This window comes from Corvus moneduloides, chromosome 3, assembly GCF_009650955.1.
Source record: "Corvus moneduloides isolate bCorMon1 chromosome 3, bCorMon1.pri, whole genome shotgun sequence".
Lineage (NCBI taxonomy): Eukaryota > Metazoa > Chordata > Aves > Passeriformes > Corvidae > Corvus > Corvus moneduloides.
This window is the reverse complement of record NC_045478.1, coordinates 76,266,730-76,283,858: the sequence shown is the minus strand read 5'-3', so window position 1 is coordinate 76,283,858 and position 17,129 is coordinate 76,266,730. Positions and strand designations below refer to the sequence as shown.

Genomic DNA, 17,129 nt, shown 5'->3' with positions numbered 1-17,129 from the left:
GGAGAGAAGTAAGCAAAAGCCAACAGCACAGACTGACTTCTTAAGTTTGCACTGGCCACTTTGGCCTAAACTGTCTTTAGACTAATGACCAAATAATCTCTGGACTAATGACCCCTTGAAAATAAGACCTAGCAGAACTACATGTAATCATTTCAGTTCTCTTAATATTAGATGTTGTGATTACTTATGATTCTTCAAAAAGACTGCACTGCTACTGCCTCTGTGCACCTTAGCCTATAGCTTTCTAGAAGGTGGCCTGTACACAGAACTGAAGCAACAATTTTGCACCAGTCATTCTGTGGCTATGCCGTGCAGTCCCCCATCATCCATTGATTCAGTCTGCATCATCTCTCCAGCAATGACAGACTCAAAATGACATGACCGTACCAGCTATGTCAGAAACACTACTACACATAAAGGTAAAAAGGTAAAGCCACATCAATCAGGTATCTTAACTATTTCATCAGTATGCAAACACTGAAGGTTTGTACTAAAGAGTCACACAGCTGTTATAAAGTTAAGATTTTTTAAAAATAGAAAGAACTTAGAAAATAAAGGGGTACTTACTTTATTAGCACTCCCAGCCTTAATTCCAACAGGTATTTTGCTCTAAAAACAAAAAATAAATCACAGCTTTTACACTGTTCATAGAAATGTTTATGCTTGATAAAAACCTACCAATTATCTAACATAGGTTAGAGGTCAAAGCAAACTTGTTTTTTGAAAAATTAATTTGCTCCTTTAGCTTCTCAACATGTTATATCCAAAACAGTGCTAGAGCTTAGAAGAGACTTATTCTTGAAGCTACCTGCTTTGTTCATAAAATGAGTAAGACCTTAAAATATTTTGGTCGTATTTCTACTTTTGGGATGGAAAAGAATTTTGTCACTTTTATTTAAATTTAAGTTCTCATTAGTAAACATTGTTACTATAGTACTAGCCACCGCAAATTGGCAAATTTTAAGCCAAAACCCCCTTTTTATATTATTTGATATTATTATATATCATAATAAATATATTATTTGATCCATACCTCAGGACAAGGCTCTACATGACAATCTTTTATAGAACAATGGCCATCGTCAGCCCAAAATGGGCATGGTCTCTTCAGGTTGACCTAAACACACAAAACCAGAAGTTTACAACAACACTTACATAAGACATCTGTAGAAGAAAGCTCTCAGTATCAGGAAATCCTTTAAATTAAAGGAGAGGATACAACGAAAAAGTGTTATATTAAGTACTTTAAGTTTAGGGGGCTTTGGAGGGGTTTGGTCTGTCATTTGGTTTCTTCTAATTACTCTCTCTAACTACATAAGCTGAAGCTTTGTGCAGTAAAACTGTTAATGATAATGGTCTCCAGTGAGTGAACACAAACACATAGTATGTTAAAGCAAAAATTAAATCTCTCACTAGTAAAATTTACTAATTCAAGTAAGTGCTTGGACGATTTTGGATTTCAAAATTAGACTAAAAACAGATTATTATTTTAAAATGTTAAAGAGATTCCTTAGTCAAAAAACCCCTGACAAGACATTTAGCAGATGGTACAACTTCTTAGAAGTGATCACAAACATCTTCTCTTTACAGCTCAAACCTTGCTAGCACAGATACAACAAAAGCAGAGATTTTAGGTTGCTTCCCCCCCCCATTTCCTCTATTCAATGCACAAATAACATTCCTAGAAAAAAAAGTACAATTATTTTTTGTACTCCTTCCCTCAAATTTTTTTAAATAAAGCACAAAACAGTTTTACATTCCACTTCACCTTCACAATAAGACCTATTATATAAAACTTTTGCCTCCTACCAATTTCTACCAAAAAAAGACCAGCTAACATAGTTAAATCATAACCTTCTTCAAAGTAAACTCTCACAATAAAAAATGCTTACACACTGAGGAAGATGTAAGTAACTAGGCAGCCACTGCTTTTACACTATATAATATAAATACATACTATACAATAGTATATATTTATATTATATAGTGTAAAATATAAATAAATATAAACTGCATTAAACTAAATAAACTAATATAAACTATATAAATAAAATACCACGGCCTAAACAGCAGATTAATTCAGAAAGAACACATACAAATCAAGATATACTAGTCCCAGAATGACTGAAGAGCACCAAAAACCAGTACACACACAAAATGAGGTTGTATAGCACCTGCACTTTAATCAATACCAATCATGTACTGTCTACATAGACCATCCTATCTTCTTCAGGCTATGAGGTATTGGATTTCATCATTATCACTCAGAGTATTATTCAGTCCTTCCACAAATCAAAAGACAGATTCTTGATCATGAGGTTTCCACAGTTTGTGTGTTTTGATGTATAAAACTAAAGAGACAAATTTTTATTTCTTTCATTGAGAACTGTTGTACTATTTAGAAACCACCTAGCACAATTTCTGCAAGACTTTATGAAGTTTTCTCTGGCCTTTGTGTAAAAACTACCTCATCCATTCAGTATTATACATTAAGGTTTGAGTTATTTTATGGCTGTTGAACTAGCAGCACAATAGGAATACTGTGACAGAAATTACAAAAGTTCACAATCCAAGTTCCTATTACAAATTCAATTACTTCAGAGTAGGAGTGTTTTCACTCCAAGAACAAGTATATTCCCCCTATGCTGTAGCTGACCTAGATGATCATTGAATAATGTCCTGGTTCTGGCCAGGTCAGGGTTCATACTTGCAGTAACCGAAAGAGGGCATGGCTAGGACCTGAAGGTTTTTGCATAACACCTCACATCATTGCCAGGGGCAGGGGAAAGGGACTGTCTTCCAGGGAGAAGGAGTTCCTTCCAGTCAAGAAAACATAGCAGAGAGAGTCACCTGATATTGTCTATTATTTTTTTCCCCTCTATGTGAATAATTTCTTTTCTTATGCCCTCTCTCATTAGTACTGTTGCTGTTACTGTTCATTTTCTTATTTCACTGCTCTTTCCAGAAAATTGTTCTTATATGGACCCATGATCTTTACCTTTTGTGCCTCCAATTCTCATCTCCATCCTGACATAGCATGGAGAGGGAGAGGAAAACAGGGGAACAAGAGTGAGTGGTGCATGGTTCAGTGGGGGCACTGATTTGGGGAGTACCACTCCTAAACCATGACACCTACCTTCACAATTCTCACATTCATTTATGTGCTTAAAAGCACTTCCAACATTCTGCACAGGGATATCAAAAAAGCTGTTGCTTATTCAAACAGGAAAGGGTGAAGAACATTCTGACTGATTTACGCAGTTCACTTGTTCAACACAAATTCTTCCCTGCCACCACTGGAAGTACTAAGTGAAGTGTGGTGCTGGGTGCACTGCACACAGGCCCTTGGATCTGCCCATCTATTAGGAAGATCAGTATAAAAGATGAGGCAGGATTGTGATACACCTTTAGAGTATGATCTGCAGAACTGCTGTTGAAATGCACATAAGCTCTAAACTTGCAGAATAAAATTACTGTTGTGTGAAGTCTCATATACCTGTTGCTCCTCATCTTCGCATACTTTGTTTTGTATTTTTCTATTGCCTCTGGAGAATCTCATTACCACTGCTATGTGATGTATTAGTACTGAAGTCGCACATATCCTGTTTCTCCTGAAAAGCGAATTTAGAACTCTATCATGTAGCAGGAGATTCAGGCTGCAGTTACACATTACTGCTTGCTCAGGCTAGAAAGGGAGGAGTCTAGTGCTCTTTTCTCCTGCACACTCATAACCCCATCTTGCAAAAGTTTAATATTTGTCCAATTCCAGGTCGGCTAGATGACTTTCTACATCCTGAGGTGAAAAAAAACCCAAAACCAACAAAAAACCCCCAACAAAATCAACAAAACCCTACCAACGAAATCCCCTACCAAACGACAAACTGAAACACCCAAACTAAATATCCACCAGGTTAAAGAGATGCATTGGCCTAACTGAGAGCTAAAAGTAGCAAAGGGGCAGGATGCTGCCCTAGAGGAGTGTAACCATGTTTTTCCAGTGGCAGGCAGCCATCTGATTAGCTCAGCCAAAATGCAACTTCATTTTTAAGTTAAGCATATCTGAAAACAGGAGTATCAGGCTTCAGATCCTCATTCGTGCATCAGATAGTAATACAGAGAAAAAAATGCTTCAAGTAATAAAGAGTGATATTATATATTACTTGAAAAAGGAAAGTTTTACCTATTTTTCAAAGGAATAACAGTTGTCTAGATAGGAAACACTAAATCAGAAATAAGACAGCAACTTACAAGAAAAGCAAGTCATTGCAATATTTCCATTTCAAATTATACACATTTCTTAGAAGATAAGCACTGCATGCTGTCAGAAAACTGCTAATATATGATCCTTTCCTAGATGCAGCAGTACAAAGGCACTATCTTTAAAATTACCCCTTATCAATTGAATGAAAGTGGTCATGATCTATTGTCACTGACTCCAGGATTAACACAGCAAACAAGACTTATTACCAACACAACTGTCAGGGACTGAAAACCAGCTTCAACCAAATTAAAGAGCTGTGGGCTTCTAATAGACAGCCTAACACTAGCAAGTTGACTTAATATGCAATCCTTCGTATATTTTCTGCATTTTATTTAAATTATTCAGGAAAACACCATTCTAAGTGTACCTTGTAATATCTGAAGTAATCACGTTCTTGCAGTTTCTGGATTTTGGGAAAGATCTTGAAAGTATTGAAGTCATCGATGCTTTCTATGTCACATAAACAATCATCTAGGACTCCTGTGAGCTATTGAAAAATACATAAACATTTGTTTTTAATATAGAAGTAGAATATTAACTGCAGAAAAATCCTTTAAAGAGAAAAAGATGGTAGTTGAAAGAAATACGAGTGAAATATAGTTCCATAGCAAATATTTCTCATCACTAAAATACTCTCTAATATACCTCACAAACTCAAAGTAAGACTGCAGAACTTTTTTGAGCTTAAGCCCACCTCTAAATGCAATGCTGAATCAATGTTAGCAAGATGAACAATTTCATCCCTGAAATTTGTTGACACTTTCAGCACATAGAACTTTCTGCAGAATGAGCAACAAGATTTTTCCAAATTACAAACATGTGGTATATTAGCAGAGTTGCATATCAAGTATTCTCCTACCAAATGCTCATGAGTCGAATTGCCTAAAAAAACCCTACAATCACACACTGTCATCTTATTTTCATATTTCTTCTCAAAGTGTGAAAACACTCCATCCAGTTTCCTTAGAGGCATAAGGAAAAGGAGTTTAGGTTCTTCTGTGCCCAAGAAGTTTGTAATTTCACAAATAAATTCAACAAAAAAATACTAGGAAAACCAAGTGCAGGGATCTATATTGTAATGCTGTGAATCTATCATGAAACTGAGTATGTCTTTTCCAGGTCTCATCCCTCTTTTTCTGCTAGGACAGCAAGCTGTACTGCTACTGCACTAGGTTAAGACCACCTCTACGAAAGGCAGCACACTACAAGTGCAGAAGTTCTACTGCCAACACAGAAATGGAAGGCAGGACTGTGCGTGTAGCAGAGAGGACAGCTCCAACTAACGTCGTAGACTAGGCTACAGCAACACTCTTGCTCAGACCCTGGCAGTGTCTGATGGAAAGGTGGAAACACTGAAAGTGTGATTCTATGAATGATAAATTTCAATAAATCTAAATGAACTCTTTTAGGCATAGCTTCTTAAACTGCTACAGACATGTCTGAAGGCTTCAGACCACATTAAGGCAATGGAACCAAACACTGGTGTTTACTGCTTCTATTCTTCAGCCACACAGGAAATTCATTGACATCCATGATGGCCTAGAATGTATTTAAAATAGAAATTCCCACACATCTTATATCTTGCATGGGATTAGAAGAACTTCTAACTATTAAAATGTTATGCGCAAAAGGAGACAAAAAAGATTTTTGGGCTTTTTTTCCTCCACAGACTTCACACAGATGAGATTATGAAATCATCTAATCTGTTTTATGCATGATAAATCACTCCTGTACTTTACAAAACAGATACCCTTATATAACCAAGCTTGATGTACAAAAGCCACTAGAAACCAAATTGTAGGCTTCTGCTTCTTTATGAAGCATAAAGGAGGCCTGGGAAATGGATTTCCCCCAACTCTCTGCGAGAATAAAGAGGTGAGGATATGGCAATAAAGCACTTAAATGGAAAATTCACCTTACATACATCCTACTTTTCTTGAGACACTAAACAGGCTGTCACAATTCTGTAGAGCAGATATGGCAATGAAGTAAAACTAATTTCAGGAAAGTTACTTTAACCAAAATTTTTTCCTGCTGTTATGCTTGCCTTGTTAATGTTATCTGACTTCAAACCTGGGCAAAGAACTAACAAAGAGCCAATGTGTAATTACAGGTTTTTCACAGCCCACATAACTGCCAGCTTCAAAGCCAGAAGAAAAAACTTGTTATTCCAGAAATAAAACTCCCATGCATTTTAATCTATAATAATTCGATTAAAAATTCCAAATTTTCTTATTGATCACACAGAGGCAGGAATCTGTAAAGGTGCAGCCCTTACAGGTAACACCATACCACAAAGCAAACAGCATAACATTTCATTGTAATATAAAAAGGCAAAAAGATAACTCTAAACATTTTGCTCAAATATTACTGGACTGTATTAATAGGATGATAAAATAAAGTTTTTTTGAACTGAGAAGATAAAGAGTAGGAAACTATTTTGATGACCAGTACATAAGACTATCCACTGCTTACAAAAATAATTTTACCATCTATGCAAAATGGAAAATGCTTTTTCAGGGGAAAAATGTCCCAGAGAAATGCAATAGTTACACTCAGTGTCAAATCCTCACGGAACAATAAAAAGCTTCAGCCTTTTTATTTAACTAATATCTCAATTCTAAGAACATCTTTGAAAACTCAGAACAGTTTACCTAGATCAATGAAGTTTCAGAAATGAATCCTCCCCAAAAACTAGAAATTATCTAGGAAATTATGAAGAGAAAAAATAATTCAGAGTAAGCAAGCAAACTAACTTCTCCATTTCTTTTTCTCACAACATTTTCAGAACTGGAACAGTTAGCTCCCTGTATACATAAAATAGCAAAATCAATGCTTCCTTGGAAAGCATGCTCTAAAATTAAACTAAGCTATATCTGTACCAAATCACAATTTATAAAATACTTTAACAGCATATATAAAACAGTAATACTGCACAGCAGTGGAGTCAGTTCACAGCACAGTAGTGCAACAGCAACACTGGCTTCGAGTACTCCAGTTAGAGGGTTTTTTTAATTAGCCTAAGTGCAGGCTTGGAACACTCCAAGAACATGCAGAAAATTATTCCATTTTTGTCAATACCTGGATCTTCTAATGATTTCTTTTTTTCAAACTGGAGACATCAAAATAAGAACATTGCACTACATGGTTAAAACTATGTATTGCAAGACCTACTTTGTTATTCACACAATTTGTACTTTGCCTTTTTAAATTAAACTATACTAGTTAACTTAGTCCACAAATATAAAGTCAAACTGTACTGTAAGTTATCACACTTTTATTACAATGCACAAGTATCACGATTTCTTTCCATCTATTAATTACTTTGAACTCTACAATAAACTCTAAAAGCATTAGCCTACTATAATTTGTGTTCAAGAAGTCACCTGAGATTGCAAAGCTGCTATTTTTTCTACATTTCCAATATGCTTATCAAAGTACTGTCAAATCTAGTTTAGCTCTTAAACAGGTATTAGAGCTATACTGGAGAAGTGAAACTTTTAACTTATCTTCTCCAAGATAAATCAACCTTTCAGAAGAAAAGGTCAATGTCCAACCTGCATCAATTTCTCCTTATGAAATCTGGAAAGAGAAACACAGTCAGTACTTTAAGAAAAACCTGAATGAATGTATATAAAAATAAGCAACCTATTCATATAAACAACCTTATTAGTGTTATCAGGTTATTGTACTTTAATTGCTTTAACAATTAGAAGATCACCTGGGACACCTTGTTTTTTTCCTTAGATGTTCTACTTTGCCATAGCTGCAGAATGAGAGAACAGCCCTAGGTAACATGACTCCGAGAACTAATGGCTAGCTTACCTTTCTCTGCACAAGCCAAACTCTGAACACAACATGCTAACAATTTTATGAAATAGCAACAACCAATCTCTCTGCCAAGCAGTGCAAAAAAATCCATGCCACTTTACTAAGTGCTTCTTTAAGAACTTTATTTCAATTAGCATTTAGTTATGCTAAAATAGTTACTAAAATACTAGATTTTTAAACTGGAGACAACCTCAACTTACTACCAAAAAAGCTGCAATTAAAGTTATCTATGCTACTGTCATCACCACCTTGGATGGCTACTTACAGTATAGCATGTTATACAACGCAGAAATTTAGAAAATATAAGAAAAATAATAATCCGGAGGACAAGCTTTGCTTCACGTGGTCTGTGTATTCCTCTATAAACTCACTCCAACGTCTTTGGCCCAGCTGAAAGCCTCTCCTACTTGACACCAACTATCATTTCAGTCACGGTCACACGGTGGATGAATAGTGAGCTCCTAACTACAGACACTTGTCCTAAAGCTGTGAAGGCAGTTTACAGAAGGAAGGAGGAGCGTTCTCATTCTTGCCTGAAATGTGGACAAACGACCTAAGCACAAGCCAAGCCCGGGCACTGGCATCACCATTGAACATATGGCTTCTCACAGACTTCATCAGAGCACCGAAGCTTCTGCCTGAAGCCACGGGCGTGAGCCAACCCAGAGCTTCTCAACACATCCCACTAACTGGTGCTACCTGTGGTTCCCAGGTCAACCAACTTCTCCCCACAGACCGGCGGCACCGGCCCCAGGCTGGATCCCGGCAAGTGCCAGCCACAGGGCACGGAAGGGGAAGGACGTGTGCTACAGGCACCAGCAACAGATTTCTCGACTTCTCCGCGGGGAGCCTGCGGAAGACACGGCCCAGAGCTGCCCTCTGCCCACGATCCCCCGAAGTGACTTCACCTTCCGCCTCTGCCCTCCGGTCCCTCCGGAAGGGCTCCGCAGCCCTACCCACAGCCGGCGGGCATCCCTGCCCAGCCACGGTCCCTCCTGCTCCCTGCCGTCCCACCCCGCCGCACCGTCCCCGCCAGCCGCCGGTTCCTACCTGGGCCTCCGGTGTCAGGACGCAGCCGAGCACCACCAGAAGCCGCGCTGCCAGCCGTGCCCTCGCCGCCGCGCTCCGGCCGGCACCGCCGCCGCTCATGCTGCTACTGCTGCTGCCGCCGCCGCCGCGACTGACGGAGGAGGGGGCAGCCCTCGCCCCGCCGCCGCCGGCACAGGAAGGAAAGGGACGCGCCGCGGGTCGGCGGCGGCAGCGTCTCCTCCCGGCGCGGCCGCTCCTCCGGGCGGCGGGACCCGTCGGGCGGGGGCGCCGCGCTCACCGCGACCTGTCCGCGGCAGCGCCGCGCGCGCCCGGGCTCCTCTCGCGAAGTAGCAGCGGCGCCGCCGCCGCCACCCTGCTCCAGCGCCCGCCGCTCCCGGGCCCGCCGCCGCGCGGCACGCCGGGAGATGTAGTTCCCTTGCCCGGGGCGGGGCGGGGCGGGGCGCCGGCGCCCAATCGGAGAGGACCACGCGCGCCTCCAAAACAAGTGGCGGCGGCGCGCGCGGGGGCGGCTGGGCGCGTGCGCGCGGCGCCGGCAGGGCCGCGTGAGGAGGGGCGCGCGAGGCGCGGCGGCGGAGGCGGCGCGCTGTGAAACCAGTTTGTCCCAGTCCAGACCCGTATAAACCAGTCTAACCCAGCCTAAACTGAGTCCAGGCCAGTATATCGCAGTCCATCCCAGTATAACCCAGGCCAAGGCAGTATCAGCCGGTTAAGCTCGGTATCATAGAATCATATCCTGAGCTGGAAGGGACCCACGAAGATCATCAAAGTCTAACTCCCAGCCCTGCACAGCACCATCCCCAAGAGTGACACCCAACAGTGTTGTCCAAACTCTTCTTGTTGTCCAAACTTCTTCCAGTGCCCATCCACCCTCTGAGTGAAGAACCTTTTCCTGATACCAGCCTAAACCTCCCCTGACTCAGCTTCAGGCCTTTTCCTTGAGTCCTGTCACGGTCACCAGAGTGAAGAGAGCGATACCTGCCCCTCCACTTCCCCTTGTGAGGATACTGGAGATCACAATGAGGTCTCCCCTCACTCTCCTCTTTTCTAGACTCAACAAATCAAGTATGTCCCAGCACATCCCCCTATAACCCCAGTCTAAATCTGGTCCAATCCATACAACCCAGTCCAGACCTGTATAAACCAGTTTGGCCCACTATATCCCAGTATAACCCCGCGGGCTGGGGCCATGCTGCACTGGCACTATGTGGGTGAGTTGGGCAGGGCTGCAGGACCCCCTGCTCCCACTGTTGGGGCAGCTCAGAACCAATCTTTTGCTCCCAACAGTTAAATGTTTATCTGTGATTCATTTCAAGAATTGCAAAAAGTCATATTCCTGTGAAAAACATGAGTGTTGCACTGATTTAATGTGCAGGGTTGTTGAAATTAGGATTTTATTTTCAATTCAGATGCTAACTCAGGTTCTTCTTACACCCTTTCAGTTGGAGAATACTCCTTTACCAGAGTGTGGAGACAAGCTTTAAGTTTGGGATAACTACTTCAGAGAGCTTAAAAGTTTTAAGATTGACCTTTATTATTTACTTACAAATTAATTTAAATTAGCTTTCCATTACATTTGTCCTTAAGGGGCCAGAGTTTTGCATTGCTGAAAATGCCTCGAAGGGATGGTGTCTAGGAATCACAGAGACCATGACATGAGGTAGGCAGTAGTTTGTCAGTCTGGTTCCAGAGAGATGATGTAATTGCTCCTTTCTTTCCTCTCTCGAGTACAGGCAGTACAACCATAATTTGGGAACAGATGACTAAATAAGAACCTATTCCTACTTCCAGCATCAGTGGAGCAATACGTTTGCTAGACATTTTGAGAAGAAATGTCAGAACAGCTAATGTTAATGTTTACATTGCCATAGTTTGCTCTCAGTATCAGTACTCCATACTTTATCACAAGAGGTTTGTACTTTTCACAAAGGAACTGTTTCTGTTCAACAGATTAAGTTGAATTCATTGTATTTGTTTACATTTTGTACCTTTGATTCTGGAAAAAAGTTTCCATCACGTGTATTTAGAAAAGCCCTAAAACCTTGGAAGAATCAAGCACTGTCACACTCTTGGGCTACATAAAGGACTATACAAATTAGAAATAAACTATCATATTTTTAAGTCATAGTGTTCACTCTGTTTTCAGTTCAGAACACTTTATGTTAGTTACAGAGGGTACTTTATTTCTTCATCTCTGAAATGCTTGTCTCCAAAATCAGTTGTAGTTTAGCTTTTTACTGCCATATTAGAAGGATAAGGAATTGGCTGTCAGAAGTATATAATGGATAATTTTAAGAGGCAATAAAAAAACCTATTCCTTGTATACATAAATATTATCTACTATAACAGACCTGAATGTAGCTTAACACAGTTTTCTAAACACTAGGGTATTTTCAGTCTTATGTTTTAGTGTCAATTTAAATCTATGAATGCTACTTTGCTAGTGGTATAAAAATGTTTAAAAACCCCCGAACATAAAAATCCTAATATAGGATTTCTTTGTGAAATCAGTTTCAGGAAACATCTGCAGAAAAAGCAGTCTTACAATTGCAATCAAAACCCAACAGCATATTACAAAGCTGTAGTGCCTACTAACCCTCTTTCTTTTAAAGAAATTTGCCACAATGTTATAAAATTTTAGCAAGGGCTGAGGACAAGCCTTTAGTAGGGAGAGGGATAATCACAGTTTACAGGTTGCTGGGGTAATGAAGAGTCTGGACTATATATATAATTTTTCAGTGTGGTTGTCATAAGAACAAACATCTTCTGTGATTTTATAATATGCGCTGCTGATACACATGTTGACAGTTTTATTTACAAGCACTAACATTTTCTTTGTATGTGCAAGCAAAGAAAGCCTTGAACAAAGGAACTAACAACATTATTCTGTATTCTTAAACAAGAATTAAGTAAAGCACATCAGAGTCACTTCTGCTGCATGACTCTGTGATGTTCTCTAGAGTGGGCAGAGATCTGGGTGCACCAGAGAGAGACCGTCTTTTAGTGGATGCAGCAAATCTGCAATTACCAAACTTGCCTCTGGCCTGAAACTGATCAAGTCCTGCAAGTTTTATTGTATTACCTCCATTGGTGCTTTTTAGCCAGCTCTTATTTGCCAGAATTGAGTTTATGGACTCTGGTTGTAGACAGAAATAATGACCTATGGGCATCAACAGTGTAAAAATGGATCTTAGAGATTACTATGGACTGATTTAAGTGAGCATACATGGTAAAACAGGGTGGCTTCACATTTCACATTAGGCAAAACTTGGTAAATCCCAGCTGCTTTGTCAAGTTCATGAACTAGATTTCAGTAATCTGAAATGTGGATTTTTATTTTGAAGCTTTTTGCCCTTGAAACTTTTGCCTTTATTTATTTTTCCAAATTAACTTTTGAATGAGTCCTTCCTAAACTTAGGAGAGTAAACCAGAGGAATCAATATGTCACAAACTTCTGTTTAAGTCTGGCAAACAGCAGCAGTGGGAGGGCAGTGCCTGTTGAGCCATGGAACATCTTGTGGTCGTCTAGATTTAATAATACAGCAGGGCACAGCTGTGGGTAAGAACTTTCAGTAAGCCACCTGATGTAAGTACAGAAAGCAGTCAAGCACCAGGGCACATGAGTTCTGTGGTCTGTCAGGCCTCCTACCATGAAGAGCTTGTACACCCTCACCCCTGTTCTGTCCTGCTGTTTTTAGGTCTGATACAAGTTATGTTTCCTTGCAAGTCATGCCTCATTGACATCTTGTTCTCACCTACTGATGTCTGCCTGAAAGCCACAACATATGCTCATGTCTGTGGCACTGGGTGCAAATAACTTTTGAAAAGTACCTGGGGATGTCTAGGGTTATTGCAGGGGTGTGGTCTGTAAATGGCAAAACAATATGTCAAATTCAGTATAGTGGGGAAAAAGATAATTTTTAATAAGAAAATACAGCAATATTTTCACAATGACTATGAGGAAAAAAGCAAGATAGAACACAGTAAAAAATAAAGAATAGCAAGCTACAGGGAGGAAGTACATTTTTTAGGAAGTTTTTGTAGGCAGTGAAAAACTAACTGCAAATTTTAGCTATACACCTGTGTCATTTCCATGTTTCTTGTGTGTGTTACAGCTGGATGTTAACAAAGTACATTGTGTAGTCTATAAGAGCATGATCTGAATGAAAAGTAGAAGTATTCTATGGAGTATTATTGATTCCTGTAGTACCTATAATTTTTAAGAAGAAATGCTAATATAGGAGTGAGTCTACTCACTCTGTAAAACTTCTGAGTATAGTGGGTCTGATGAAAATACATAATCTTGTTTAAAAAAACACCTAAGATTTGTGCACTTGCTCTTTCTGTGTGCGTGCTTATCTGTCAGCAAATCTGACCATGAGGTATAGATCTCATCTAAATTGTACACTTATGGAAACAAGAAGCCAGCCGGGGGGACTGTGCTAATGTCCCTGCAGAGGCATAAGCTACAGCCTGAAATCAATTGTATTAGGCTCAGTTTCAACACGTCAACCTAGAGAAAGCAAGGTTTCACTGTTTCTGTGGTGTATGTTTGACTTGGACACAGCACAGCTCCCACAGTGGTGGGAACATTTCCATATCATGCAGTCTTGGCAGGCAAACAAATTATCCACAGGCTTATATAAGATGGTCTAGGTGTGTGTCATTTCTTACATTTTCTCCATATAGTGCTGTTTCTGTCAATTAAATGTCAAAATCGTGATGTTCCTGTAAAAGAACTGTAAAAGAGCAAACCAGTATCATTATTGGCAGAGAAAGTAGTTTTAACTTTTTAGCTGCTGATTAATTATTCCTACTCCAAAGTAGTCTCAGAATTTGAAAGAAATTTTCTAGCACCACTCTGAAGCTGCTGACAGTTAAAAAACTATCTATAGGATATTGGGAGAGAAAATGCAGGGAGGTTTTTCCTAAATCTACTGAAATACAGGAGGGATGAAGAGTTTATGTTGACATAGAAGTATCTTACTCAATATGAACTTCCTTAAGTGAAGATGTTTGAAATGTAGAAAGCAAACAGATGAGGAAGAATAAACAAGGTTGCCATGCGATTCTGGCAGGCCCACACGTACCATGACTATTGGCAACCCGTGTCGAGGCACGGGGAATGTTACTGATCCACTGTGTTTTAGTAGCATTTGTGATCTGGAACAAAAGCTCTCTATTTCAATGTGGAAAAACTACAGAGGATCAACTGGAAAAAAATATTTTGTTTTCGTTGAGTTTTTGTGTGGTGGGTTTTTTTGGGGTTTTTTGGGGGTTTTTTTTGGTGGTTGTTGTTGGTTTTTTGAGTTTGTTTTTTTTTTTTTTTGTGGGGATATAGAAGTAATATTTTTCTGGAGAGGAATATATTGTCCATGGTTTTGTCTGCAGTCTTGTGCTTAGGAGGTGGGAAGCCTCTTGAGACTGTGTATTATTTGCTATTTCAGACAATAAATTCTCCAGCTATATATTACCAGATAGTTTGTGGATCTTTGAGAAAAGCCTCTGTCCTCATCAAACATGGCCGGGTTTTTTGACGGGGCCAAGAGGAAAGGAGTGAGAAGAGATCTGCGTAGACTTGATTTGTGAAAACTATTTGAAATTATTAATTCTGCATTTGAGTGGAAATTTACAAAATTCTGATCTCTTCCCATTATGAATAATTATGCTGAATTTAGTAGCTTATAGGGTCACAGCAAGATAAGATACAGATAGTACTTAGGTTTAGAAATTTGATGAGAAAATTAGTCCAGCATTCTATGGGACGCTGTTGCTTAAAGTTATCTCATTCTGGACTTAACTTTTATGATACAGTTGTATTTAATTTTGCCAAAATAATTGCTGGCTTTCTGCACTGGTCAGTTAGCTAAGTAACAAAGATTTCTACGACACCCATTAAAGAATGATACAAGAACAGGCATGCAACAGCCAAATTCATCTGTACTGTTAACAGTGCTCTAGAGATACTTGTAAGTAATTGCAGTCTCTTCCTTCAGTACTATGGAAAATTGTTAAATGATGATGACTAACCTAAGTTTTAAAGCAGTAATATTATCTAGACTATTCATTTCCATTATTACATTTCATTATTTTAAAGACTACTTTGTAAATTTTTTTTTTGATCTGCTTCAAATTGAAAAGCCAATCTAATGTATAGGTATACTTCTTAAAGACATTATTTTGAACAACATTAACCAGTTTTGGCTGCTGGCACAAGTGTTGTTCCACTAAAAATACTTTGTTACTGGTTACTGAACTAACTTTTTAATCCTAATGTAGGAAGATTCCAGGTTGTAAGTTATGAGAAGAGTAAATGCCACGTTGATTGTAAAACCTGACTTAGCCCCCAACACCAATGTTTTGTAGCCTTCTGCTGTTTACAGCCATCTGTATAACAATAGTACACTAGGGATATTTGGAAGGAAATCAATGGATACATTTTTATGTAGGTTGTAAATATATTTCCCCAAAGGTTTTGCAGTCACTATGTCTACTTTTGGGGTTAAGTCCAGTAGTTTTTGAACCGCACACAGAGATAATACCTACATGGAGGTCCTCAGGATAGACATGGCATTCATTTGATTGAAGCATAAATTTGACAGGTTTAAAATCTAGAACATTTTTAGCTTTACTGTGGCTATGTCACTCCTCACAGTTATAAAAGAGACTCCAATTATTAGTCTAGCATTTGTGCAGATCTGTATAGATAAGAATACACTTCTTCTGCTGTCAGCCTAATTATCCATCACCAAAAACATTGTGCCACTAAAGAAATCTAGGGAAACACACAGAACGAGTAGCTTTATTTCTAATTAGATTTGGTGTTACCTTTTTAAAGTAAGCCCCTATTCTCTGAGAATGAATTTTAATATAAATGTGGAAGAAATGATAGTCAACCGACCCCTTGAAGAGCTGGACTCCAATGATATGCATAAAAAAAAAATTTCTTTGTTTTTTACACATCATGAATTGCAGAAATCTTAGTGATCTGTTAGCTGTACCTTGGAGATTAAGATATGCAGAGATATGTATATGTGTTTGTGTGTATAACCCAGTGGCCAAGCCTCCATTTATCTTAGATGAAATGAGTTTTATCTCAAATGAAATTCAGTAAGAGAATCATTGAAAAACATCAATATTACTGATGTTAGTGAAAAATCAAATAACAGGTGGGGTGGTGGATTTCCCCCCCCCCCCCCCCCCCCCCCCCCCGCGCCACTTTCCAGGCTGCAGTGTGATCTGAGAAATACTTGTTTGTGACAACAGGATGACAGCTACTCTCATCAGTTGAAATTCTGAAAATAAGAACAATTTAATCTTTATCACTTTTTTTAGACTATTATTTGTAACATGCATGAGAGATGGAAAATAATCCGTGGAAAAGCACTCCATTTTAATGCTTTATGGACCAAAGACTACTTTTAGTTATGCCAGTGCAAGCCAGTTGGCTGAATTGGAGCTCTCTCAGTGGAACAAAACTGTAAATGTAAATGTCTGTAAATTTACCTCTTTAATAAATGAGCCAGGTGGCTCAGAAATGTGATCTTTATAATGGCAAATTCAGTTGTCCCGGCTTCTTTTGCTGTATTGTACAATAAATAGAAATATATAATATTTCTTATTTAGAGAGTGATTTCACGCACAGACCCCAATTAGGAAGCCTGTTTTACTTTACATCGAAACCATAAGTGAGAGAATTTGCCAGAGATGACAGTGGGGTTCCAAAGCAATTACACCCAAAGATTTAACATTGTCATGGTATCGGATGTGCCTGTAGCATAAGAAGAAATTTGAATGTCTGTGAGGAACCAGTGCAGTTTTTGATTGTTGTTTTGCAGTACTTGCGTTTGTAAACTCTGTCCGTGCACGTTGAGCCACCCGCAGATGCACCTTAAGCCCCAATGGAGACTGCCTTTCTCTGTCGGAAGGCAGTGATTTACGCGCGTAAATGTCCTCAAGAACAGGAGAGCGAGCACTTGATTTCATACTG

At 39.2% G+C, this 17,129-nt stretch overlaps 1 protein-coding gene across 1 annotated transcript in view; it reads right to left on the bottom strand.

Moving 5' to 3' along the window:
- Positions 1-9,384, bottom strand: part of ERO1B (endoplasmic reticulum oxidoreductase 1 beta) — a 29,754-nt gene extending 20,370 nt beyond the window's left edge. Inside the window, exons 1-4 of the mRNA XM_032102257.1 lie at positions 9,143-9,384; positions 4,629-4,748; positions 1,034-1,117; positions 568-609 (exon numbers count right to left, since the gene is read on the bottom strand). Of these exons, the coding sequence (XP_031958148.1) occupies positions 568-609; positions 1,034-1,117; positions 4,629-4,748; positions 9,143-9,241 (345 nt within the window). The 5' untranslated portion in view covers positions 9,242-9,384. The remainder of the gene's footprint in view (positions 1-567; positions 610-1,033; positions 1,118-4,628; positions 4,749-9,142) is intronic.
- Between the last annotated feature and the right edge of the window lie 7,745 nt (positions 9,385-17,129).